General features: G+C 43.0%; 2 protein-coding genes across 2 annotated transcripts in view; both read right to left on the reverse strand.

Moving 5' to 3' along the window:
- Positions 1-130: 130 nt before the first annotated feature.
- Positions 131-9,581, reverse strand: mrpl54 (mitochondrial ribosomal protein L54). Its single transcript, XM_078555743.1, has 3 exons — positions 9,418-9,581; positions 5,459-5,615; positions 131-518 (listed from the first exon to the last, which is right to left on the reverse strand). Exons 1-3 carry the CDS (start codon positions 9,524-9,526, stop codon positions 386-388), a joined length of 399 nt encoding a protein of 132 aa, XP_078411869.1. The 5' UTR covers positions 9,527-9,581; the 3' UTR covers positions 131-385.
- Positions 9,582-13,322: 3,741 nt separating this feature from the next.
- Positions 13,323-27,581, reverse strand: part of pip5k1ca (phosphatidylinositol-4-phosphate 5-kinase, type I, gamma a) — a 109,691-nt gene continuing 95,432 nt past the window's right edge. The window contains exon 19 of the mRNA XM_078555744.1: positions 13,323-27,044. Coding sequence (XP_078411870.1) covers positions 27,042-27,044 — 3 coding nt within the window. The 3' untranslated portion in view covers positions 13,323-27,041. The remainder of the gene's footprint in view (positions 27,045-27,581) is intronic.

Below are 27,581 nucleotides of genomic sequence, written 5' to 3' on the forward strand. Positions count from 1 at the left end.
CCGCTGAACCTGGACCCCTCTTGGGTGAGGGGGGCGGGAGGATGGGGGCCAGAACCTGGACCCGTGGGAAGGTCCAGGTGTTGGGAGTGGAAGAGAGAAAATAAAAGGATTTTTTTTTTTTTTTTAGAAAATTGCTACTTTTATTCTGTATCATTCATCAGTAAATCAAAATATTAAACATGTTTTTCCTGGGTAGCATTGTCTGAGTCACGTCACATACAGCCAAGGAACCCAGACTCAATCCCTTCACAGCACTGCCCTGTGCACTGTCTGTTGGTTTGAAGTGTAAGTAGCACTGGATGGCTGCGATTCAAATGCTCTCCTCAGACTGCAGTCCTCGTTTGAGGGAAATGGGTCTTTGGGCTGCATTGTCTTTATGTTTTTCTTAGAATTTCTTTCCTTTGTGAACTTTGTTGTGTTGCCACATATGCTGTTTTCTTATCCTTTTCCAGTATTCCCAAGATTCTGGGTCCAGTTCATCCAGACTCTTTGGGGGTCCAAGGTTCAGCGTAAACAACCTACAAGAAAGCCATCTATTAAAAAAAGTCCATTTATTGTCCACAAAGCATCCAGTTACACAATAAACATACTCCAGCTCAGGGGTTCCCCCTGGTGGGGAAGAGAATACAAGACAGGTGCTAATATCAAATCCATCTTGAATTAGCTGATCTCAGCACAAAGGCTTAGCTCAATGGGAGAAGATTCAAAAAAAAAATCCAGCTTGGGTATCTGTTCCTGATCAGAGTCGTGATCCCGTAAACTGTGCATGAGTTTTTTTTTAAATGTCCTTAGGATGTTGACAATATTGGAAAATCCATGTTTGTTGCCCACCCCAAGATGGTGGTGGTGCAGGTCATGCTCTGCAGTGAACGGAGTGACATGATGGGTCACTTCATAAGGATTAAGAGTGAACCACAGAGCACGGGGTTGTGTCGGGGGCGATTTCCTTGAGCAAATGACATTAGTCAACCAGCTGGGTTTTTACAACAATCAGCAGCTGTTAAGTTTAATCTGATTTATTGAATTCAGTTTCACACTTCCCCTGGTGGAATCTGAACCCACAGAAGCCAGGTTGCCAGTCCAACATCTTAGCCACTAGGCTACCATATCTGATGAAACCCCTACACATCAATGCTGGGTGTTGAAAATATCAGATTCACATTCCTTGACAGAATATTCTGACAGACTATATCCACACTCTTACTACTTGGGCACAGTGAGGGGTGTTCAATATGATGAGGCAAACTGAAAGCAACCAGGGACAACTTTCCCTTACAAGAGTGCCTACAAGGGGACAGAATTAGAATTAAGCTGCTTAAAAAATCAGGAAAAGCTTTTCCAAATAAAGGGCTGTGGGAATCTGGAAATCACTGCATTAGATGGGCCAAACAACTGAATTTCTTCAAAGGGAAGAGATGCACAAATATAGATAAATAGAAACAGGTGGCCACCATTTGGCCCTTTGAGCCTGTTCTGCCATTCAACAAGATCATATCTCAACTCTACTTTGCCACACTATCCCCATTAATTTCCTTAGTATCCAAAAATCTATCGACACCTGTTTTGAATATACTCAACAAATGAAGCATCTACAGCTCTGTGGGGTAGAGAATTCCAAAGGTTCACAAACCTTTTATTGAAGAAATGTCTCAACTCAGTCCTAACTGGCTGACCCCTTATTCTGAGGCTATGACCCCGTGTTTTAGGTTCCCCAGCCATGGGAAACATCATCTCAGCATCTACCCTGTCAAATCCCTTAAGAATTTTATATGTTTCAATTAGATCACCTTGCATTCTTCTAAACACCAGAGAATATAGGCCTAGTCTACTGAATCTCTCCTCTTTGGGCAATTCCCTCATCCCAGGAAGCAGTCGAGTAAACCTTTGTTGCAGTTCCTCTAGGACAAATATTTCTTCTTTAGGTAAGGCCACCAAAACGGCACACAGTATTACAGGTGTGGCCTCACCAATACCATGCATGATTGTAGTGAGATTTCTTTACTGCTGTACTTCAGTCTATTTGTAACAAATGCTAACATGCTATTTGTCTTCCTAATTGCTTGCTATACATGTATGTTAATGTTCTATGAATCATGTACAAGGACACTCGGGTTTCTCTGAACATTTCCCAGTCTCTCACCATTCAAAAAGTATTCTTTTTTTTATTTCTCTTACCAAAGTACAAAGTTTTTAGCTTTGAAAAAGTCATACAGACTCGAAACGTTAACTCTGTCTTTCTCTCCACAGATGCTGTTAGACCTGCTGAGTTTTTCCAGCATTCTCTGTTTTTGTTTCAGATTTCTAGCATCCGTAGTATTTTATTTTTATCTTTAGTAGATAATTTCATTCTTGGCAACATTGTATACCATCTGCCATGTTCTTGCCCACTCATCCAAGCTACCCCTATTCCTCTGTAGCCTCTTTGTGCCCTCATTGCTAACTTCCCAAGTTCTTTTTGTCTTAAAATTTTACATTCACAGGATGTGGGTATTGCTGGCAAGGCCAACATTTATTGCCCATCCATAATAGTCCCATAAAAGATGGTACTGAGCAACCTTCTCGTATGCAAGCAAGTGGCTTACCAGGCCATTTCAGAGGGCAACTAAGAGTCAAGATTAAAAACAAAAATACCTGGAAAAACTCAGCAGGTCTGACAGCATCTTCGGAGAGGGATACAGTTGACGTTTCGAGTGCGTATGACCCTTCATCAGAACTAAGACATATAGAAATGAGATGAAATATAAGCTGGTAGAAGGGGGTGGGACAGGAAAGCTCGATAGGGGGCCAGTGATAGGCAGAGGCCAAGAATAGACTGCCAAATATGTCATAGACAAAAGGACAAAGGGGTGTTGACGGTGGTGATACTATCTAAAGGATGTGCTAATGGGGACATTAAGGGAAGCATGCTAGTGGCAGATGGCCCTAGTGCGGGTGGGGTAGGAGGAAGGGATCGAAATGGGCTAAAAGGTGGAGATGAAACAATAGATCGAAATAAATTTAAAAATAGGAGGGAAAAGAAAAAATATAGTTGTAAAAAAATTATAAATTATTGGAAAAGTGGGGGATCGGAAAGGGGGTGGGGATGGAGGAGAGAGTTCATGATCTGAAATTGTTGAACTCAATATTAAGTCCGGAAGACGGTAAAGTGCCTAGTCGGAAGATGAGGTGCTGTTCCTCCAGTTTGCGTTGAGCTTCACTGGAACATTGCAGCAAGCCAAGGACAGACATGTGGGCATGAGAGCAGGGTGGTGTGTTGAAATGACAAGCAACAGGGAGGTCTGGGTCATGCTTGCGGATTAGACAGAAGGTGTTCCGCAAAGCGGTCACCCAGTCTGCGGTGGTCTCTCCAATGTAGAGGAGACCGCATTGGGAGCAGTGAATACAGTAAACTAAATTGAGGGAAGTGCAAGTGAAGCGCTGCTTCACTTGAAAGGAGTGTTTGGGCCCTTGGATGGTGAGGAGGTGGGAAGTAAAGGGGCAGGTGTTGCACCTTCTGCGGTTGCATGGGAAAGTGCCGTGGGAGGGGGTTGAGGTGTAGGGGATGATGGAGGAGTGGACCAGGGTGTCCCAGAGGGAACGATCCCAGCGGAAAGCTGCTGGGGGGGGGGGGGTAAAGGGGAGATGTGTTTGGTAGTGGCATCATGCTGGAGTTGGCGGAAATGGCGGAGGATGATCCTTTGAACGCGGAGGCTGGTGGGGTGATGAGTGAGGACAAGGGGACTCTATCATGGTTCTGGGAGGAAGAGGAAGGTTTGAGGGCAGATGCTCAGGAGATGGGCCGGACACGGTTGAGGGCCCTGTCAACCACCGTGGGTGGAAAACCTCAGTTAAGGAAGAAGGAAGACATGTCAGAGGAACTGTTTTGGAAAGTGGCATCATCAGAACAGATGCGATGGAGGCGAAGGAACTGAGAGAATGGGATGGAGTCCTTACAGGAAGTGGGGTGTGAGGAGCTGTAGTCGAGGTAGCTGTGGGAGTCAGGCTTGTAATGAATATTGGTGGACAGTCTCTCACCAGAAATTGAGACTGAGAGGTCAAGAAAGGGAAGGGAAGTGTCAGCAATGGACCACGTGAAAATGATGGAGGGGTGGAAATTGGAAGCAAAATTAATAAATTTTTCCAGATCCAGATGACAGCATGAAGCAGCACCGAAGCAGTCATTGATGTACCGGAGAAAGAGTTGTGGTAGGGTGCCTGAGTGGGACTGGAACAAGTAATGTTTCACAAACCCCATAAAGAGACAGGCATAACTGGGGCCCATGCGGGTACCATAGCCACACCTTTTATTTGGAGGAAGTGAGACGAGTTTAAGGAGAAATTGTTCAGTGAGAGAACAAATTCAGCCAGACGGAGGAGAGTAGTGGTGGATGGGATTGTTCGGGCTTCTGTTCGAGGAAGAAGCAGAGAGCCCTCAGACCATCCCGGTGGGGGATGGAGGTGTAGAGGGATTAGACGTCCATGGTAAAGAGGAGGCAGTTGGGACCAGGGAACTGGAAATTATTGATATGATGTAGGGCATGAGAGGAATCGTGGATGTAGGTGGGGAGAGACTGGACAAGGGGAGAGAGACTGGAGTCAAGATAGCAAGAAATGAGTTCCGTGGGGCAGGAACAGGCTGACACAATTGGTCTGCAGGGCCAGTCCTGTTTGTGGATTTTGGGTAGGAGGTAGAAGCGGACCATCCGTGGTTGGGAGACTATGAGGCTGGAAGCTGTAGAGGGAAGATCTCCAGAGGAGATGAGGTCAGTGACAGTCCTGGAAACAATGGCTTGATGTTCAGTGGTGGGGTCATAGTCCAGGGGGAGGTAGGAGGAAGTTTCTGCGAGTTGACACTCAGCCTCTGCGAGGTAGAGGTCAGTGTGCCAGACAACAACAGCACCACCCTTGTCAAGATTATTGGCTCTGGAGTCATATATAGGCCAGATCTGGTGAGGATCGCAGATTTCCTTCCCTGAAAGACATTAATGACCCAGATGGGTTTTTACAACTATCAGTAGTTTTATGGTCACGATTACCAATTCTAGCATTTTAATTTCAGATTATAAAAATTAACTAAATTTAATTTCTCTGGTGGACATTGGGGGCGCGGGGTGGGGGGGTGGGGGAGGGGAAAGAAGGAATGATTTGAACTCATGTCCTTGAATCATTAGTTCAGACCTCTGGATTATGAGTCCACGAAGACTAATCAATATGCTACCCTTCCCATTTTGTTAAACGTATTTGGGAAATAAGGGTACTAGGCATATGGAGAAAGAACAGGAATTGGATTAAAAAGATAAAGTTATCACGGCAAGTAACAACGGATAACCTCTATAGACGACTTTAGGGCCAGAGGACAGCCACCATCTTCCACCAAACATTTACTACAGCCAGGAGTCGACATCCATACCCAATCAAGGGAGAGTCAAAGGAAGCAAACAGGCAACAAAAAAGTATCCAGGTAAGGGGGAATACTCACCACTCAGGGTATTCAGTATCTGGCCGCAGTTCTGGGTCTTTGCCTTGCTTGTAGATATTGACTCCCACAGCATGTGTGGTCAGAATGACAGGATCCTTACAAACTTCTGGGCCTTGCAGGGCCTCTTTGACTCCCATCTTACCTTTCCCTTTGACAGCTGAAATTATATGAAGAAATTTTCAGGAGTGAAGGGAATGTATCAGCATCATGAGGACCTCCTGAAGTGCCTCACAGCCAATGCATTGAGCTGTAGTCACTGTTGTAAAGAAGGCAGTGGATTCAAACCCTGGGAAATGGAAGGGAGCTGCCTAACCTGGCACACTAACGGTACAGACCGGGATGCAAGGGGCAATGGCTGCAATGTCCCCCAGCACTGCTCCGTCTGGAAGTTGGGTAGTGCCGTGTACCCTGGTACTGCCTGATCTGGGGCTGGGAGGGGGCTGTGTACCCCAGTGGAGCTGTGTATCCCAATACTGCCCAGACTGGGGGTGGGGGAAGAGGAGGCTGTGCACCTCAGTATTGCCCAGATTAGTGGTGGTGTTGGTGGGGGGTGCTGGGAGCTGTATACCTCATTCACAAACAAAAACAGAAAATGCTGGAAAAACTTAGTAAGTGGGGCTGTGTACCCCGGTATTGCCCGGAATGGGGGAAGGGGGGGCTGTGTATCTTAGTGCTGCCCGAACTGGGGGGGAGGGGGGATGGTAGGGGTCAGTCATAGAGGTCTACAGCACAGAAAAAGGCCCTTCAGACCATCAAGTCTGCGCTGGTCAAAAAAGTACCTAATTATTCCAATTCCATTTTTCAGCACTAGGCCCATAGCCTTGTATGCTACGGCATCGCAAGTGCACATCCAAATACTTCTTAAATGTTATGAGGGTTTCTGCCTCTACCACTCTTTCAGGTAGAGAGTTCCAGATTCCCACCACCCTCTGGATGAAAAAATTCTTCCTCACATCCTCTCTAAACTTCCTGCCCCTTACCTTAAATCTATGCCCCCTGGTTACTGATCCCTCCACCAACGGGACAAGTTCCTTCCTGTCTACCCTATCTATGCCCCTCATCATTTTATACACATCAATCATGTCTCCCCTCAATCTCCCCTGCTCCAAGGAAAATAACCCCAGTCTATCCAATCTCTCATCATAACTAAAGTTCTCCAGCCCAGTCCAGGCAACATCCTGGTAAATCTCCTCTGCACTCTCTCTAGTGCAATCACATCCTTCCTATAATGTAGATTCCAGAACTGCACGTCATACTCTAGCTGTGGCCTAACCAGCGTTTTATACAGTTCCAGCATAACCTCCCTGCTCTTGTTGTATTCTATGCCTCGGCTAATAAAGGCAAGTATCCCATTTGCCTTCTTAACCACCTTATCCCCCTGTCCCACTACCTTAAGGGACCGATGGACATGTACACCAAGGTCTCTCTGATCCTCGGTACTTCCCAGGGTCCTACCATTCATCGTGTATTCCCGTGCCTTGTTTGTCCTGTCCAAGTGCATCATCTCACACTTATCCGGATTAAATTCCATTTGCCACTGTTCAGCTCATCTGACCAGCCCGTCTATATCCTCCTGTAATCTAAGGCTATCCTCCTCATTATTTATCACCCCACCAATTTTCGTGTCATCCGCGAACTTATTGATCAACCCTCCTACATTCAAGTCTAAATTGTTTATATATACCACAAACAGCAAGGGACACAACACCGATCCCTGTGGAACCCCACTGGACAAAGGCATCCAGTCACAAAAACACCCCTTGACCATCACCCTCTGCTTCCTGCCATTCAGCCAATTCTGGATCCAATTTGCCAAATTGCCTTGGATCCCATGGGCTCTTACCTTCATTATCAGTCTCCCATGCAGGACCTTATCAAAAGCCTTGCTGAAGTCCAAGTAGACTACATCAAATCCATTGCCCTCATCTACATACCTGGTCACCTCTTCAAAAAATTCAATCAAATTGGCCAGACATGACCTCCCCTTAACAAAACCATGCTGACTGTCCTTGATTAATGCCTGTCTCTTCAAGTGTAGATTAATTCTGTCCCTCAGAATTGCTTCCAATACTTTCCCCAACCCTGAGGTTAGACTGACTAGCCTGTAGTTCCTTGGTTTATCCCTTCCTCCTTTCTTGAAGCTATGTACCCGGGTACTGGCCAGGCTGGAGGGGGGGGGTTGTACCCCAGTACTGCCCAGTCTAGGGGAGGGGGAGGGGGAGGGGGAGGGGGAGCTATGTACCCCAGCATTGCCCAGACTGGGGGAGGAGGGACGGTGGGGCTATGTACCCCGGTACTGCCCAGACTGGAGGAGGAAGGGCGGTGGGGGCTGTGTACCCCGGTACTGCCCAGACTGGAGGAGGGGTGGGGGCTGTGTACCCCGGTACTATCCAGGCTGAGGGAGGAGGGGGAGTGGGGGCTGTGTACCCCGGTACTGTCCAGGCTGAGGGAGGAGGGGGGGTGGGGGCTGTGTACCCCGGTACTGCCCAGACTGGGGGAAGGGGAGGGGAAGGGGGGCTATGTACCCCGGTACTGCCCAGGCTGGAGGAGGAGGGGCGGTCGGGGCTGTGTACCCCGGTACTGCCCAAACTGGGGGAGGAGGGGCGGTGGGGGCTGTGTACCCCGGTACTGCCCAGACTGGGGGAGGAGGGGGGGGAGGGGGCTGTGTACCCCGGTACTGCCCAGGCTGGGGGAGCAGGGGGGGTGGGGGCTGTGTACCCCGGTACTGCCCAGGCTGGGGGAGGAGGGGCAGTGGGGGCTGTGTACCCCGGTACTGCCCAGACTGGGGGAGGAGGTGGGGTGGGGGCTGTGTACCCCGGTACTGCCCAGGCTGGGGGAGCAGGGGGGGTGGGGGCTGTGTACCCCGGTACTGCCCAGGCTGGGGGAGCAGGGGCGTTGGGGGCTGTGTACCCCGGTACTGCCCAGACTGGGGGAGGAGGGGCGGTGGGGGCTGTGTACCCCGGTACTGCCCAGACTGGGGGAGGAGGGGGGGTGGGGGCTGTGTACCCCGGTACTGCCCAGACTGGGGGAGGAGGGGGGGTGGGGGCTGTGTACCCCGGTACTGCCCAGGCTGGGGGAGCAGGGGGGGTGGGGGCTGTGTACCCCGGTACTGCCCAGACTGGGGGAGGAGGGGCGGTGGGGGCTGTGTACCCCGGTACTGCCCAGACTGGGGGAGGAGGGGCGGTGGGGGCTGTGTACCCCGGTACTGCCCAGACTGGGGGAGGAGGGGGAGGGGAGGGGGCTGTGTACCCCGATACTGCCCAGACTGGGGGAGGAGGGGCGGTGGGGGCTGTGTACCCCGGTACTGCCCAGGCTGGGGGAGGAGGGGCGGTGGGGGCTGTGTACCCCGGTACTGCCCAGGCTGGGGGAGGAGGGGGGGGGGGAGGGGGCTGTGTACCCCGGTACTGCCCAGACTGGGGGAGGAGGGGCGTTGGGGGCTGTGTACCCCGGTACTGCCCAGACTGGGGGAGGAGGGGCATTGGGGGCTGTGTACCCCGGTACTGCCCAGGCTGGGGGGAGGTGGGGGGGTGGGAGCTGTGTACCCTGGTACTGCCCAGACTGGGGGAGGAGGGGGGGGGGAGGGGGCTGTGTACCCCGGTACTGCCCAGACTGGGGGAGGAGGGGCGTTGGGGGCTGTGTACCCCGGTACTGCCCAGACTGGGGGAGTAGGGGCATTGGGGGCTGTGTACCCCGGTACTGCCCAGGCTGGGGGAGGAGGAGGGGTGGGGGGGGCTGTGTACCCCGGTACTGCCCAGACTGGGGGAGGAGGGGGGGGGGAGGGGGCTGTGTACCCCGGTACTGCCCAGGCTGGGGGAGGAGGGGGGGGGGAGGGGGCTGTGTACCCCGGTACTGCCCAGGCTGGGGGACAATCTGCGGCCTCAGGAGGTACAAGCCTTTCCCGGGAGCTCGGATCCGGGCCTTCCGCAGCATGAAGCGGGATTTCTGCTCATTCTACTCACTGGCTTTCTTGGCGTATCCGTTGGCAGCAACTGTGCGGACTCGGCCACACTGCAGCAATGCGCCCCTCACCGAGCGACAGGTCATCAACCAGCCACTCCGAGCCGCCATCACTGCCCTACTACCCCCGCCCCGCCCCGCCCCCGGTGTCAATCACAGGCCCAGCGTCATCAGACCGCACCCACTCGTGACATAACCACGGCTGCAACCAATCGGCAATTTACAGGGTTGCAGCGCCCCCCCCCCCCCCCCCCCCATTGCAGGAATCTATGTTTGATGGAGGCACCTTATGCCAAGCTTAAACAAGCTGGGATCAGAGGCTCGTAGGGAACATAAAGCACTGCAAGAGGCATTTGCCTTCAAAGTTTCCCAATGTAAATATTAAAATATTGCCTTTCTAAATGCACCCAGGATTCCTGATCTTATTTGTAATCCAGTAAATGATACTGTGCAAGCATGTGTGGACATGAGATGATGTCCCTTGCAAGAAATCAGCTTCTCCCTATTCACCACCCGAGTTCTTGTGGTGCAGTAGCGTCCCTGCCTCAATCAGAAGCTTCAGGTTCAAGACCCACCCCGAACTTAATAGGAGGTGCGAGGTGTATAACATGGCCCGAACAGTGAACTGCAACACACCACCACTACTTACCATCCAGACTCATATTTAAGGATAAAAGCAAAAAACTGCGGATGCTGGAAATCCAAAACCGTTAGGTTAAAGAAGCAAATAGTTGCCATGAACAAAAATTCCACCTCGACAGCTGGTGCAAATTTTAAATTTAAGTAACATCCAGTAATTGTCATAAAAACCCATCTGGTTCACCAATGCCTTCTGGCCTACATATAACTCCAGACCCACAGCAACGTGGTTAGATTCGTAAAATGTAACTGATTCAAGACCAGTTATTTGAAGAACAGTTTTTGAGATAATGCACGAGTACCAGTTTACAACAGAAATCCAGGCTGTGGAGAGAGGTTCACTGTGGATTAGAAGCTTCATTAATGAGGACAGCCTAGACAAACTAAGATTCTTTTCACTAGAATAAAAAGAGAGAACCAACAGAGTTGTTCAAAATTAGATGATTATTTCCAATGGTCGGTGAGCCAGTAACAAAGACATAAATTTCAGTTCATCACTGAACTGAAAGGGAGGGTTAAGTTTTTTATTAAATGACTAGGGCTAAGATATGGAATGCCCTACCAGACACAGAGATGTCAACAAAATCCATAATAGCTTTTAAAAGGATTAAAGTGGATATTTTTAAAAAATGTATATTTAAAAAAGCTTTTTTAATTCATGGCGGTATGACTAAGTGAATAGCTCTTTCAGAGAGCTGTACAGTTGTAGTTTGCCAAAATGGCTTGCTGTTCTGCAAAACTGATGCTTTTAATAATTTGTGGAGTGAGAGTTGTGAGAATTTTCCTCCTAGCTCACCATTGTATATTTTTTGTTAAGGGTCACCTTCTCAAATAGATGAATCTGGCATATGTGAAATTAGCTGATATAAGTGTTATCTGATCATTGTGTAGTCTGTTTTTGGTCAAGGGTTTCCAAATTACATCCTTTAAGTATTGTTAGGAAAATAGATAGTTTAAGTAAGTTGTATTTGTGGGAGTCAGGAATAAGCTATAGATTTGAGTTTAAGTTTTAGTTTCAAGTTTAATTGTATATTTTCCTATTTGTGAGTTAAAAAGGTGAAACCTAGGACCTAGTTTCATTTTAGAGTGGGGACGGCAGGTCTAAGGCTTTATTTCTGTGCCTATATTTTAATGAAAGTTTTACAATTCTTGAAGGGAAGGTAAAGCAAACACAAGGTAGAAAAAAACTATGCTGTTGCCTAGCAACAGGAGGCCCCACAGAGGCAGAAAAGTAGTTTCAGTTCAGTTTGAGTGCAGTTGGTCAGTGGGCTCCAAGTTGTACAAGAGTTGTCAGCAGAAGCAGCATAAAAGAGGGACAGGCAGCAAGTCCCAAAGTAAAGTTGAAGGCATTGGCCAGCAGAAGCAGGACAGGAGAGGGAACTGCAAGGAGCAGGTTCCAAAAACCAAAAAAGAAAGTCCCCCAAACTAGGGACTGGAACAGGAAAGGTCCCAAGGGGACAGTTAAGTCAAAGGACAAGGAGAGGAACCTGGAAAAGGTCCTGTTAAGTGAAGTTAAGAGTGAGGAGCAGAAAAAGGCCCCAAGCTTAAAGGGAGAAAGCCACAGGAGGCAGATTTAAAGTAATATAGGCTTGGGAGAAGCCAGCAGATCCAAGGGGGCGGCCGAAGGTCTGTAACTCTTTGCTATGGGCATGTGAAGCAATGGTGTCCTGCTGTCACAGCTGAGTCAATGAGAGGGTGTGGAAGAAAGCTTGAATGCACTTGGCAATCTAGAAGAAAGGAGCATCGGAAGAAGAGTTCAAAACCCTGGAGGTGGACCCTTGTGGAAGGCATCTGAGAGAAAGCATGGGTTGGGAGAAGATTCCAAAGCAAGTTCTTTGGGAGTGGAGATTGGAAACCCTTGTGTGAAAGACAAGAGTTCAGTGAGACTGGTTGGCTCACGGTGTGACAAGCATCTGGAGCGCCGGCGGTGGAGGGGGGTAGGTGCCAAGAGTTGATGAGGGATCCATAGCATTTGTTTGAGGTGGCATCTGTCACTTAGTTTCAGAGTGTGGTGTGCCTGACCATAGATTGCCTATTGGTTTACATGGGCTGTGTACTTATTGTGAACATTAGAGTACAAGATAGCTTTCATAATTTGTGCTAGTCTTGCAAATCTGTCTATATCTGTAAAGGTTAGTTGTGGGTGAAGGAGTATTATAATATAGTTCATATTTTCTTGTTTAATAAATGTTTTATTCTTTTGTTAAGAGTTCATCAGTTGACTCCTGTAACTCTGTTCAGTAGCCATTCTCCACGTATCTAAACAAAAAATAGAAGTTAGGATCTATCAAGCTGGGTTCCACCCTGAGATCTGGCTTGTCCAGTAGTAACATCAGCTGGGATCATAACAGTATGTGCCATTTTTGTTTTAATCAAGAAACTTGAAAAGGTTCACAATGCAATGTGCACACCAAAGTTTAAAGAAATGGTGATGAGATAAATGATAGGATGCACAATATAGGAGGCCATTTGCCAGCACCATCTCTTCTACTCTAATCTACTCCCATTCACTGGCCTTTTCCTCATTTTTTTGTTTCAAAATCGTATCCTCATGGAATATTTTATACACTTCTGTGTTTACCAGTCACAGATTAGACCAAGGCCTTTGCTGGTGGGACACACTGAGCTGTTAAATGATGAGGGTGTATTAGATGACGATGCCTGCTACATACTTTGGAACTTAAGAGATGCAGCATCATTGAAAAGCCTACCACTCAGGCCACATTTTTTGTGATAAATTCAAGGCTGGAGATAATGGGGGCCTTGAATCCTAACATGTTCTGCAGTCATACTTCTGCAAGGCAGCACAGACTAAACCTAAACAAACTGATGCTTTTATGTAGCTTCAGTGCTGCCAACTCCTGACATGCAGATCTCATAACACCAAAGTAAACTTGCCAGATTAACTGAGACCACCAACCTAAACAATTTTACAAGTTTACCTGGTGTTGCTGCCAGCCACACAAGACTAGAACGTCAGGAATCAACAGCACAAGGGCACCAACTTTAAAATACAGAGCATGGTGATCATATGGAAGTAACTGCTCAGGGTGGCATAGTATTAGCAAACTCAAAAAAGGGTGCTTCAAATAGAGGGATTGCTAGATTAACACGATGGGAATCTGGTTTCTGTACAAACCTATATAATCGAGGATTATTTTTAAATTACCATATACTAAGTTCACAGGTTGATTTGTGAGAAACTTTAAATAAAAATATTGAATTCAAACATCAATTAAAATGCATTTTAAAAACCAAACAGCAGACATTCAGCAATGTAGTGTTTTATTATAATGTTGACATTTCATAAGAAAAACCAGCAGCAAGAACAAAAGAACTATCAAACGAATTTCATCTAACTTCACAAACCTAATTGTTTAAATCAGGATTAAAAATATGCATGAGCAACACACACGCTCCATTTTAACACAGGTCTATGTTCAGATGCCTAGTCATTTGCCAAATGTAAATGACCTGGAGTTGAAAAAAAAAAAAATGCCTTGAGCTTTCAGAGCAGACTACGACTGAACTCAGGAGTAGAGGGCGATTCTGAATGTTAATAAAGACAAAGGTACAAAAAGAACACCCCTGTGCAGCAACAGGATGGCTTAAACACACTACCTGGAAATTCATTAACTGAAAGTAAGACTTATCGCTGGGTCACAGTATGAAGCAGGTTCACGTTGCTCACTACTTATAACGGGGAACGTGAGTTAACCCCTTGTGTACTACTTGCCAGCTGCCAGGCACTAATACACTAATCAATATCAAATAAGTTTTTGATTTAGAAATACACCAAAGGGGGGAAATATTTCCATGTCTTTTTTATGTACAATCATTAACAAATATATACAAAATAACAGCATATGTACAAAAAAGAAGTTATTTGTGCCACTGGCCTCAGTTTTAATAACAATACTATCAGGAACAAAGGGACAATAACAAATCACAGATACCTTATAAATCAGGAAACTTGCTGTCAAACAAACTTCATGATATTTATGCAGGACTGTATTCCTGCAAACTTAAAACTAACTATATTCTATCATTTAAATTTACAAATGCTAAATATTTTGCTGCAGTGCTCTGACAATGCCTGAATAAATCAGAGGCAGTGACATTTCTTGGTAGCAATCTTATCCTTCCCATTGAAGCAAAACACTGGTATCATACACTGCCACACTGTAAAACAAGAGCAGCTCTTCATTTCACACTGTTTAAATTGTGAATGCATTCAATCATTCTGGACAAGGTGCAAAACTGTTTAGAAATTGGCCTATGTGCCTGCTTTTGCAGATGGCATCTGCTGCTATTGTACGTCTGCTAAATGCTATCGCAATGAGTGAGAATAGTTACATCACAACATCTCCAAATACCCACAATCTTCACAGATAATTCAAACTTAATTTTGCTGAGACATTTGATTAAAAGTGTCAGGAGCACTGAAATACATAAGATATTCTGTGCTAATATCAGAATTAGAATATTTAACAAGAACTAATCAAATGGTCCATTAAAGCCATGGTGCTTTGAAGTTTGTAGCATCACCACAAAGCTTGCTTTTTGCCAAAATTCTTACCTCCTCTTAAAAGTGCTTATTAATGTAGGAAATACAGTTCCACAGCAGCTCTCTGGTAGCTCGTCCATGTGGATGCTCCATATAGTCAAATCAGAACAATGCAAATTATGTGACTATTGGAGGCATAGCATTGAGCTAAATGATATCCTCACCCAGCATCCACACTTTCCAGAAGTCAGAGTAGCTATCAGGGATATGGATATTAGCCAATAATCCCACCCCTGGCCCTGGAGTACAGCATCAATTATTGTGCCCTTGCACCACTCAGCACAGACCTAGGTTTGAAGTTAGGACCTCCTCTCCGCAGATGCTCTCAGACCTGCTGAGTTTTTCCAGGTATTTTTATTTTTGTTTTTGTTTTGGATTTCCAGCATCCGCAGTTTTTTGCTTTTACCTTCTGGTTCATCTTGTTTACCTTTGCATTGCTTTTCCTGTTTAAGCCACTGGAGGGAGTCTCATTGCACTTTCAGACCAATCAATGATGTTAAAAACAGTAGGTTTCCAGAATAAAAGTTTACGTAGAAATGCAGAGCAATAAACACTGAAAAAATACTAACTTTATTGCAAAAAGTTTCAGTCTGTGGATTTGTAATACATGAGCTCAGGTACCTGAGTTCAATGATCCTGCTGAGAATTGAATGATGAGAACTGAAGGGGCACATTACTCAAATCTAATGGGACAGAACTGACAAACTAGGTTAGCAATAGAAAGAGAAAACAGGGGATCTTTAGGATAATCAGATTAGGTGCAAGTTACTAGGGAAGGAGGCCGAAATAAACAGTACAAATGGAGTTAAGACACTGTCTTTCTGAAGAGATCGAGCGTTCTGATGAGAAGGTGGGGTTGATTTGACAATTGGCTCATTTAACCTAATGGCCATCATCTGGTCTTACTATCTCCTGTATTCAATTTCAAACCAGTTAAAGTATCAAACTTTTTGAGGTTGTATTAAACCCATTAAGTTATATGGGATGCTACAAACATAAAAAAACCCACTTACTTTCTTTTAAGTCTTTTTACATTGTACAGGAATGGAATCATATTTTTCTGGAAGATGTTTCACCCTGAAATTAAAAGGGGCAGCAACAGGGCACCTGTATAAAACCCCTCAAATAAGGGGCACTACTGTAAAATGATGCTCGCTGCTTACTGGGTTCAGATTATTCTCTGAGACTATTAATATTCCCATTACCCTAGGTAGAACCAGAAGATGGGAAGAAGGGGAGTGGGGCAGGGATGAGTTACAGGCAGAAATGGGTAAACAGTAAGTTTAAACCTAGTTTTAACTCAACCAGAATTCGAAACTTGAGCAGAAGGCTTTGCTTCCTGGGTTCTGCTTTTTGTGCATTACTGAAAAGTCTTTTTTGAAAAAACAAGTTTGTGATTGATAAAATATCATGTCTCCTGGATCACTCAACATTCAGAACAATTACAATTTCAGTTATCAAAAATTCCTAAACTATTTTTCTCCCAACTACCTATTGTTCAATATAATCACTGGTTAAGATTAATAAAAACAAATTGAGCCTGATTTGATCATTAATATTTAAAAAGGTACTTTGCTGTACATTTGGTATATCCAGCCAACATTCCAACTAGAGAAATCTAAACACCTGATAAAACATAAAACACAGTTAACAAAATAGTTTTGTTGCTGGATTTACTTAGTGTATTGGTGGAATTGTACTACAGGAAAAATTGTACTTAAATCCAATACAGTTTGATGCTCGTAATCCAATCCCTCAAACTGCTCCCACAAGCCATACTTCACCCTAGAGTTACAGTTCAAAATACTCTTGAAATACAGCTAAATTTGAGGGGCCAAGATCTAATTGTACTGTTGAGTGCTCACCACCTTTCAAGCACAGCCAAAACATTCACACTTCACTGAAATTCTAGTGACAACTTTGATGTGTGCTGAAACCTAACTAGATTAACTAGTCGGCTGAATAGATTACATATTTTACACCAGTCTCAGAATAACAAGCAATCTTACTGATACTTATAATTGAGGAAACAATTAGCAGAGTTAAACCAGTGTCTACTCATTTGTTCCAAACCACTTGTACTGAGAAAGAAAGACAGAGAAGCAGTGGATTTTCTGTGAGGTCAGTCTGAGAATGTGGTCTCAAAAAGTTACCAATTAGGATAACAGGCAACGGTCAACAGTTAGTGAATAACCTCAGTGCATGGCAAAACTGAATAGCTTAGTTATAGCTACTGGACCCTTCAATCGATATTTTCCTATTGCTTCTTGTGCTGTGTTAATGCTACCAGCTCCTGGTATGCTGATAGTGTGCAAATAGTGGCAATACCAAAGCAAAATTTGCCCAATCAGAGGTGGTCAGTGGCAGGCTCCTTGTGGTACGCAGGCACATCTGAAGCCAGTAGCAAGAACACACCACAAATTGAATAAAAGGCAGATAAAATGGATCTGGGAGATGTAGACAGATCCTTAATTATATATATAAAAAAATACATTACTGGAGTGCAATTGAGATATAGTTCTGTTTGATTCTTATTCAGAAATCTTGGAAAATGCAAAAAAAACTTCTGCTGTCCTCAAAATTTCCAATCTAAGAAATGCCTGTTAAATATAAGTACCGATGTCTGCAATTCTAAACCGCAACTTATAAAAGGAATTAAATAAAATAGACACTACCATGTAATATTTCTTTTAAATTATCTATTTACCCATCCTGCGTACTTACAGTAACACTGATTTTATAAAGATAAAACACACTTGAAAAGATTTTCTTCACATGTTATTTAACAGAAATCATAGACCACTATTTAAATTTCAGCAAAGAAAACAAAGCAATGATATACACATTGAGTACAAGGTCTAATATAGACGTCTAAGGAGATAAATCTATTGTCTAAGCTTATAAACTATGCAAAACAGCTCCTTATATGGACATATATTGAAATGTTACCAGATACAAATGGGCTATTGGAAATATGAAGTTTTCACTTTTTCTCAATTAATATTCCTCCCTCCACCATTCTCTCTCAGGTACAGAATGGCCATTAATCCACATAAAATTTCTCATCCTTTCAGTCACCAAAAACTTGGTGCCAACATCACTAAAACCACCTGTGTTGACAGCCACCGGTAGAACACTTGTACGAGGTGCTGCAAATGATCAGTCCGAAATAGGTTGTGTGTGTCAAGTAATTTTGAAAAGATCCACTGAGCTGAAAATGTCAGAAAGTTACAGCAGCTCTTCAGCACCTAAAACAATGATATTTCAGGTGGAGAGCTTTAGAACCAGTGAAAGGTCTCCACTGAAATTTTCACATGCTTTTTCTTCTTTTAACTGTTGACTTACACTGTGCATTTCTGACATTTTAAGATTTTGACCATGTGCTTTTGTTGTTAAAATGAAACAATTCCAAAAGAATAGATAGAAAGATTTGCATTTATCTAGCGCAATATTACATCTCAAATATCCCAAAGTGCATCATGTTCAATGAATTATCTTGAAATGCAGTGACTGCTATGAGAGTAAATGTGAACCCATTTAGTACACAGCAAGCTGCCACTAATAGCTTATAGTTTATTGTAAAGAGGGAAAATTCATGTTTAGACTGGACTAGGGTGCTCTGCACAGTGAAAACAAAATCAGATATCTAATACTTCCACTACTTTTTCATTCCAGACATGAAAATCATTTAAAATGATCGCTGACAATGAACCTGTTAGCCATTAGCTGTTTCCCATTCCTGATTAAATTTCACTGTCTACTCAAAGTAGTGATATGAAAATTAAAGGCATTTTTAAATTAAATTTGAACCAAATGCTAAAACCTCCATTCTGTATCTGCTGACTCAGCTATTATTATTACTTTTCTCTAGCTACATGAGCAGACCATTATTATTGCAGCTCTGCAACCTGTGTGGATACAAAAACAAACTCACTTTACATGGGAGAAAATGGCAGCTAGTCTAACTTTTATATCTGCAATAAATTCCCAGCCAAGGAGCATAAATTAAATAATTCCCAGGTTCTTGGGAGATGCATTTTAACCTCTGTCACTATTCGATACAAGGTTTGTGTTATTTAGGGCTGTTACAATAATCAATATTTTAATACTGGACCAGAAAATGCTGTGAATATCAATACCGCCAAGGCTCAGGATGACTTGAGCACTGTGATAAATAATCAAAATTAATATAGATGGGTTGTTATTCTAATTATGTGGCAGAGATCACCTTCATTTTTATTCAGCAGTTATTAAGATGCAAATATTGAAATATCGGAAATAACAAATAATGCAGGAAATGTGCAGCAACTCCTCTAGTATCTGAAAAGACAGATTAACCGGAAGAGCATATCCCTCCTTGTATTTTCAGCATTTTATGCCAAAATATTAATGATATTGCTATCAACTGTGTGAAAAAAAGAGAAAGTAACACGAGGTTTGTGATTGCCACTGCATTTCACCATTCTGTTTGGAAACTTCACACATCAGTGGAGTATACTAACATTTAATCAGTAAGGGAATCAAGGATTATGGGGAAAAGGCAGGAAAGTGGAATTGAGGATTACCATATCAGCTATGATCTCATTGAATGGCGGAGCAGACTCGATGGGTCGAATGGCCTACTTCCGTTCCTACATCTTATGGACATAGGAGAGTTGATTGCAAGTATTGCAGAAGTTGAGCTATACAATTTACATCATTTTTAAGTTCCCCTGAACAGAGGCATTCACACTATTTGCTTCATCAGATTTTTTTTGGAGTGTGGGGGATGTGGTCGGGCAGATGCAGGCCAGGAAACAAAACAGTTCCACTGCTTAATTACAACTGTCAATCGTTCAACCATGGATTGGCATTGATTTGAGGAGGAAAGCAACGATGGATCATTTTAACCTGGAGGAAGCTTAAATTTGAGGAGGCCAGGGGGTGTGGGGGAAGTTAGGGAACATAGAAATAGTTATGAAAATCAATTATATACATATTAGCCTTTTAAAATAGATTACCTTTTCAGTAGATACACAGCTGGGGAAGAAACGTGATAAAAACTACTCCAGTGTACTAATCATTTCAGTAAAAGATGGAAGAACACAATTCATGTGCATGCATCAAAACGAAAATCTCCCCTCCCACCCCTGGGTTTACATTGTGGAGATCCAATTTCTAATGCCTTAACATTGTAACGAACCAAGGAATTTTATGTACTGGATAATTGCACATTAAAACAGATAACCTCACATTACACTGGATTAGTTTTTATCCTGGGTTCACATGGTTTATATCAAAACCCTGGGCACCATCACCTTGCCCTCCAGCACTGACTCATTTCCCTTTCACTTATTTTGAAATCAAACAGTCAACAGGTCTGATTATTTAACTTCTGAAAAATTTAACAAGGTATTTAAATGTTGCACTGGCACCAGTGAACAGACAGGGTGCAGGTAAATTGCAACAGCACATGTCCTTAAATCATTGTGAAAATGTATCTTTTCCCAATTCCCAGCCTCTGGATGATGTGAAAGGACATTAGTACTGGGTCCACACATTACACCCAAGCCTCCACAATCAAGATTCTCCCAAATTCAATGCATTAATAGTCAGAAGGTGACAAACTCACAGCTGGAGAAAGCAATGATTCAGCAATAAAGGCCCAGGATATAGCACCAGAAAATTTTACAAGAGAAAATTTAGAGCAATGTAAACTACATTCAAATTTTAAATCAATTTAGGGCACCAGAACTCGAACAATAGTGACAAAGTTGTAGTCAGGAAGAGATACACAGGGGAAAGAAATAAACTTGCAAGTAATTAATCTTTTTAAGTTTAGTTTAGAAAATGTTTCAGGATTCTATATGAGAACTAATGTTCAATCATTATAATATTGCTCAACGCAAACATTATAAATGATCAAAAGCTACCGATCATATCCAACTCTCATACTACATGCCGATAGTATCTCAGTAAATTTTTGGTAATGTCATTTTAATTGTTAATCCTTCAATGTGATCAACGCTGCGAATCAACAGCACAGAGCAAGTTGGCAGCCAAGTCCCACAATCAGCACTAAAATGGATGGAAATAATAAAATCAGCAGCATATATCTTACAAACTCTGGAGTGATTAAGTAGCAGCAGTTCAGGTAGCTGTTAAAAGCCAAAAGAGGCTTCGCTATTTCCGTTTAGAAAGAAAGACTTGTATTTAGATAACGCTTTTCATGACCTCAGGACATCCCAAAGCACTTTACAATCAATGCAGCAGTTTTGAAGCATAGTCACTGTTGTAGTGTTAGGACATCAGAACTTCTTGGGTTACTATTTCATTATTACTCTCATACCTCTTATCTCCATACAAACACACATGTCCAACATGAGCGACTATCAGAAAGGCGAACGATAATTAATATTGGGCACAGTGAACACTTTACAGCTGATATATACTAGTTAGCAGGGATCCAATCAGGTTGGTTATGTAAAAATTTTACAAGTTTACAGCAGGGTAAAGTTTACTCAATTTTAAATCTATTTAAGGCACCAGAAATTCAAACAACAAAGTTGGACACTCCTATGCGCTGCACTAACAGTATACCTCTACCATTAACTTCACAACACCACTCATACAATATTAGTGGGACTTTCCATTGGCCATCAGTACACTTGTGGATGGAACTCCTGATCTAATGGAACATTGAAGTATGATTGCAGGTACTATATTCACATACATAAAAAGTCCAAAGAGCCCAATTAATTGAACTCTGCACTTGTAACAAATCAGAGAAAAATAAAGCAACTATGCATTTATATAGCATCTTTCGAGGGATGAGAGACTTCACAATGTGGAGAGACTAGAGAAGCTGGGATTGTTCTCCTTAAAGCAGAGAAAGTTAGCACAAGATCTAAGAGTTCAAGTTATGAGAAGTTTTATCAAGAGTAAATAAGGAGGAACTCTTTCCATTGACAGCTTGTTCGGTAACAGAAAACTAAGATTTAAGATAATTGGCAAAAGAACCAAGAGTGAGATGAGCAGATTTTTGTTGTACATAAAGAGGCCAGTATTTTCCGGTCCCGTCGACGGCTGGAACCATCATGGACAGGGCAGAAAATCTGATGGACCAGCCAAGAGCCCCCAGAATGGGTGTTGAAAGAAAATTCAATAGTAATTCCCAAAAGGGAATTGCATATATGCCTGAAAAGGAAACATTTTCAGGGATATGGGGAAAGAACGAGTGTGGGACTAATTAGGACAGCTCTTTCAAAAAATTGCACAGGAATGACGGACAGAATGGTCCATCTGTGCTGTTAGATTTTAAGATTCAGATCCTCAGGATGTCCGAAAGCACTTCACAATCTAATGAGTTACTTTTTGAATTGTAATCACTGTTATGTAAACAGTTTACCAGGCAGGGATCCCACAAACAGCAATGAGACAAATGAACTGTTCATTTGTTTTTGGTGATGCTGGTCAGGACAGAAGGGAAACTTCCCTGCTCTTATTCAGATAATGCCATCAGACCTTTTACGTACACCTAAGGAGCCATAACATTTCATCTCAAAGACAGCACCTCAGACAACACAGCTTTCCCTTAGTCGAATGTTCAGCCTTGATCAGATGTTCAACTACTGGAAAGGGCTTTGTATCCATAACATTCTGACTTAGAGAAAAGAATGAGTCACTGGACCAAAACTGCCAAAAAGCAAGAATACTATGCTATAACAAGGGTCGTTAGTTTATAGTGACTTGAATCAAATTTCCTCTCGATCACAAGGCATTCCAAAATTTGTTTTAACCAATATTTTGGGAATCATAATCGATGATTCAGTTAATGCTTCCATAAAAACTTGGTTACGCCTGAAATAAAAGTTGCTGTAGTCCCAGAGGATCATAGGCTGCTTTCTCATTAGATAGAAATGACTGGTGATGAGTTTAACCTGACGGTCACCACACCTCAGGTGAGGGGCGAGGTTGAGAAGGTGGGCTATTCATGGATGACCTCAGCCAGTACGGGAATTGAGCCTGTGCTGTTGGCGTCACTCTGCATCACAAACCAGCCGTCTAGCCAACTTAGCTTAGTATGTCTCTACACATCTTCCTGTCAAACATTCTTCTCTCTTATGCCGGAATCTGCAACAATGCACTGCTGTACGTAGCTGTACATGGGAGTTGTGTGCTAATGTAACCATTGTAGCCCAACTTTTAGATTAAAAATTCTATCAAGCTGCATTTAAAATTTGGAAACTAGGTACAGACAGGCTTCCTGTCTCAGTCTTGTGACAAATTAACTCCAAGGGTCTATACAAACCTGGAAAGTTTGTAGCGGGGTTCCCCAGGGGACAGTGTTGGGACCCTTGCTTTTCCTTACATATATTAATGACCTAGACTTTGTTGAACAGGGCACAATTTCGAAATTTGCAGACGATACAAAACTTGGAAGCATTACTGAGAGGAGGATAGTGTAGAACTTCAAAAGGACATAGACAAGTTGGTGGAATGGGCGGACAAATGGCAGATGAACTTCAATGCAGAGAAGTGTAAAACGATTCATTTTTGTAGGAAGAATATGGAGAGACAACACAAAATAAAGGGTACAAAACTCTAAAGCGGGTGCAGAGGGACCTGGGTGTATATGTACATAAATCATCGAAGGCAGCAGGACAGGTTGAGAGAGCAGTTAATAAAGCATACAGTATCCTTGGCTTTATCAATAGGGGCATAGAGTACAACAGCAAGGAGGTTATGTTGAATTTGTATAAATCACTAATTAGGCCTCAGTTAGAGAACTGTGTCTAGTTCTGGGCACCGCACTTTACGAAGGACTTGAAAGCATTAGAGGGGGTGCAGGAAAGATTCACGAGAATGGTTCCAGGGACAAGGAACTTCAGTTATGAAGATAGGCTGGAGAAGTTAGGACAGATTTCCTTCGAGAAAAGACAACAGAGAAGATTTGATAGAAGTATTCAAAATCATGAGCGGAGTGGACAGAGTAGACAGGATGAAGCTGTTCCTACTCATGATGAAAGGATGGATAACGAGAGTGCACAAACTTAAAGTAATAGTAAAAGAAGAAAAAGTGATACGTGGAGAAACTTTTTTTATGCAGTGAGTGGTTAGGATTTGGAATGCACTGCCTGATAGTGTGGTGGAAGCAGATTTAACTGAAGCATTCAAAAGGGAATCAGACTATTATCTGAAAAGGAATAATGTGCAGCGTCACGGGGAGAAGGCAGGGAAATGGTACTACGTGAATTGCTCAGAGAGCTGGTGCAGACACAATGGGCCAAATGGTCTCCTCCTGTGCCATAACAATTCTGTGACAGTCAGTCGTTTGGTTGTACAGAACTTCAGTATTACTGAAAAAGAGAGACATGCTGCTGAAGTTTTTTGTCTTTCACTCATCAGGGCAGATTCGCAAGAATACCAATTTTAAAGGGAACAACAATTTATACTGCATGAGAAGAGAGTGCTGATTGATTGGCAAGTGGACTCCGATTGTAGAGGCATTGCCATGGAGATTGCACCAGGGAACAGTTCACTGCCAAGCTTTTGTTTAAATTCAAACCAGGTAGGTCGACACTGATTGGTCAAGGCATTGCCCTAGGGAATGAACCAGGGAATGGCTGTCCCACAAGCTTTCTTTAGTTGAAAAGGGCGCAATGTGTTGACATGCTCCTTCTGTCTGAATATGTGTAGCTGCTAGCATGCGTGAGTCACAGTGTGAGCCCGACTTATAATCTTAAATTGTTTGCCAGTGTAATTCTTAGCACAATCAGGATTGTTGAGCAAGTTTGGAATCACATCTAATGATGGACACTATGTTTTGAATTTTACAAGCATGGGCTGGTTGGGTATAGTCAGTATTTTGTCTGTTGCAAACAGCTGAAGGGGTGTGCTGTTTGACATGATCCGCCAGTCGGTTCATTCCCCAGGGCAATATCTTGACCAGAGTTGACCAGTCTGGTTTAAACTTAAACAAAAGCTTGGCAGTTAACTGTTCCCTGGTGTATTCTCCATGGCAACGCCTCTACCAATCAAAGTCACTTGCCAACCAATCAGCACTCTCTTCTCTTGCAGTATAAATTGCTCCCTTCACAAATGGCATTCTTGCAAAACTGTCCTGTTGAGTGCAAGACGAAGCTTCAACAGCATGTCAAAAGCATGAATTAACTTGCTCACAAAGCATGAAATAGAATGCACCATTATTACAAATGATGCACTTCAATGGCCATTTAACACCTGTATACTTCCAGTTGCTAGCCTCAGAGGCCTAGGAATCCACTGGATAGGGGGTGTAAAATTCAAGCCATTTAAGACACGGAGTCAGAACTTTTTACCTATGTGTACCAAGAAATGTCAGGACCATATACAATAAACTTAGTGTTATCTGGCACTCTACCAACTGGAATTCTCTACTAATCGGGGTTTCTGGTGTTCCCCTAATACAAATTGATACTTTGCCAACCAGAAGCAATCACGAAGTTATCCAGAACCCGTACCTGTATACTGTATTATTTTATACTTATATGTTTTAATGTACTGTTGAATATTAGAAGTAAAAAGAATAATGTTCTTTACTTCCTGAGTACTTGCATATTAGTTCATGCTATAAGTGTTGTGCTGTATTCCATTGCTAAATGGAGCTCTCTGTTAACCAGCATTTTTGATTAAGCAGCACCACCCATTTCCCATGTATGCCGGATAATAGGGATTTTGCTGTATAAAGTTTAAATCTATGACTCTTGGTTAAAATTTGTACACCAATAAGGCAGAAGAATAGGCAATTCCAAATTAAACTTCAAACAGAATAAACAAGTAAAAGGTATATGCAGAAATAGGACTGAGTTGCCAGTGTATGAAGGGCCAAATTGTCAGGCCTAATGGGGCTGCAGTTTGGGTATCCTTAAATTAACAGTTCAGTGATGAAATCAGGGTGGAGGGGGAAAACTATAAGTTCTTTTGTGATGGATGAGCTGGGAAGAGCAACTTGCATTGCTCATCTCTACCTATGTTGTAATCTGGATTGGGAATGTAATGTCCTTGACACAATTGCGTTAATAGAGAATGAACATGCAAAGTTTGCCAAACTGACTGATCTGGCAGCTCATTTCATAGCTACTTCAGTGCAACGTTCATAGTTGTAAGAGAATTCACCATATACATTTTGGAATTTATCATACAATACACATTAACTTTTTGGGTTGCAACAACTTATAAATTTCTAGACATTACAAAATTCAAAATATTAAACTATTCATATATAACCAGAAATTCTGTATTGCAACTGAGAAGATGTCTAGAAGAGTATAGTTTGTTAGGAATACACATGTACTTCAGAAACATGTATGTGTCACAAAAGCAAAGGAGTGCTTTCCGGGTGTTGGGGCTGAGATACGTTGTCAGGACAATATAGGGAAACTTTATTCTGCATCTAACCCATGCTGCACCTGACCCTAGTGCTTGATCAGACAATGTAGAGGATGCTTTACTTTGCATCTAGTGTGTGTTGTACCTGACTTGTGACATGCCTGATTCTAATCCTGGGTGTCTGATTTGGAAAAAATGTTCCATTCCATATAATATTCCTCATCTTGATCAACACATAAAATAAACACTAAAGTCATAGAAAGACATGCAGTTTTTATATATATATATATTTCTGAATGATTGCCAAAATCACAATACTGCTCTGCTTTCTACACCCCTCTCCCCATGAAAAATAAATAAAATGGCTGAGAACTGCATATTCAACATCATTAAGAAAAATGCACTTCTGCCATCTGAGGCAAGTTCAGTTTTGCATTGTGCTTCCAAGTTTATAGCTACCAGTGTTTCGGTATAACTCAGATTTGTACTTATATTCACAAACAAATTTATGTTGACGAACACTTGTGCAAAAATAACCTCAGCACAAAATGAAGAGCTTGATTGCTCACACATGATTTACAAAACTGGAATCAAATTGCCAAAAGCTGCATAGACTTGGATAAACAAAAACATACATATTCATTGTGAGTTTGATCATGGCACTCTGCAATTGATTTGTGAGGACAAAATCTAATTGAACAGGCTTCGGCTGGACACAGACTATTGAGCAGTGATTTGTCACTGACAAGTATCGACCACATAGAATCGCATGATATGATTGCTGTGCAAGGAGAGTTGGGCAGAAACTTTGTTAACACTAAAACAAGTTCAACTGCTGGCCCACCACCCCCAACAAAGTGTCATAGATCCCATTCCCCCAACATGAATTCTGTTCCAGCTGTTTTCTTTGCCCAAGTTTCACATACTACATGTTGTAACACATAAGGCCCAGCCGCGAGCGATGATGTCATATCACTCGAATCCAATGGAATGAGGCAGTTTCTGACCAAAGTAAGTTGTTCTTCTGGAAGAACTTTCCTCTTCATTCTTCAAAAATGATCTGAGTAAGAATTACTGATGAAAAACAAAATACAGAGTTACAAAATTGATCAATTGTAGGCTAAATGCCAATATCAGCATGTGTCCTTTTATGGTTTTGGGTGTTGACTCTTGGTTCTATAGGTGCTTGCATACCTCTATTTCCTCACCTTAGTGGTTATTTGTCACACTAGTTAAGTTGGTGAGTGCCAGCAGGCCACATAATTATGGATACCAACATAAGTGGACTGATTCTGTCATAACCTAGATATACTCACGTGTTTTTCAATGGTAATCACTGAACAGCTAAAAACAGAGGAAACCCTGACTGATCTTTCCCCTTCTCAGCTAAAGGGCATTGTGGTCAATTGCAGCACCTCTACCTCAGCCTAAGTTGGGGTCAGCCTAGGACTAGCCTGATACCATTATCTACTATATCAATAAGGTGCAACTACATGAAGCCGATGAAATCAATGCAGCAATTCGTTTAAGTGCAGATGCTTTCATGACATCTTGCCTATTGTGCTGGTTTGGGGTATGAATATTATGAGGCACAGCTCACTCCACAATTTC

This window comes from Cetorhinus maximus, chromosome 13, assembly GCF_964194155.1.
Source record: "Cetorhinus maximus chromosome 13, sCetMax3.hap1.1, whole genome shotgun sequence".
NCBI lineage: Eukaryota > Metazoa > Chordata > Chondrichthyes > Lamniformes > Cetorhinidae > Cetorhinus > Cetorhinus maximus.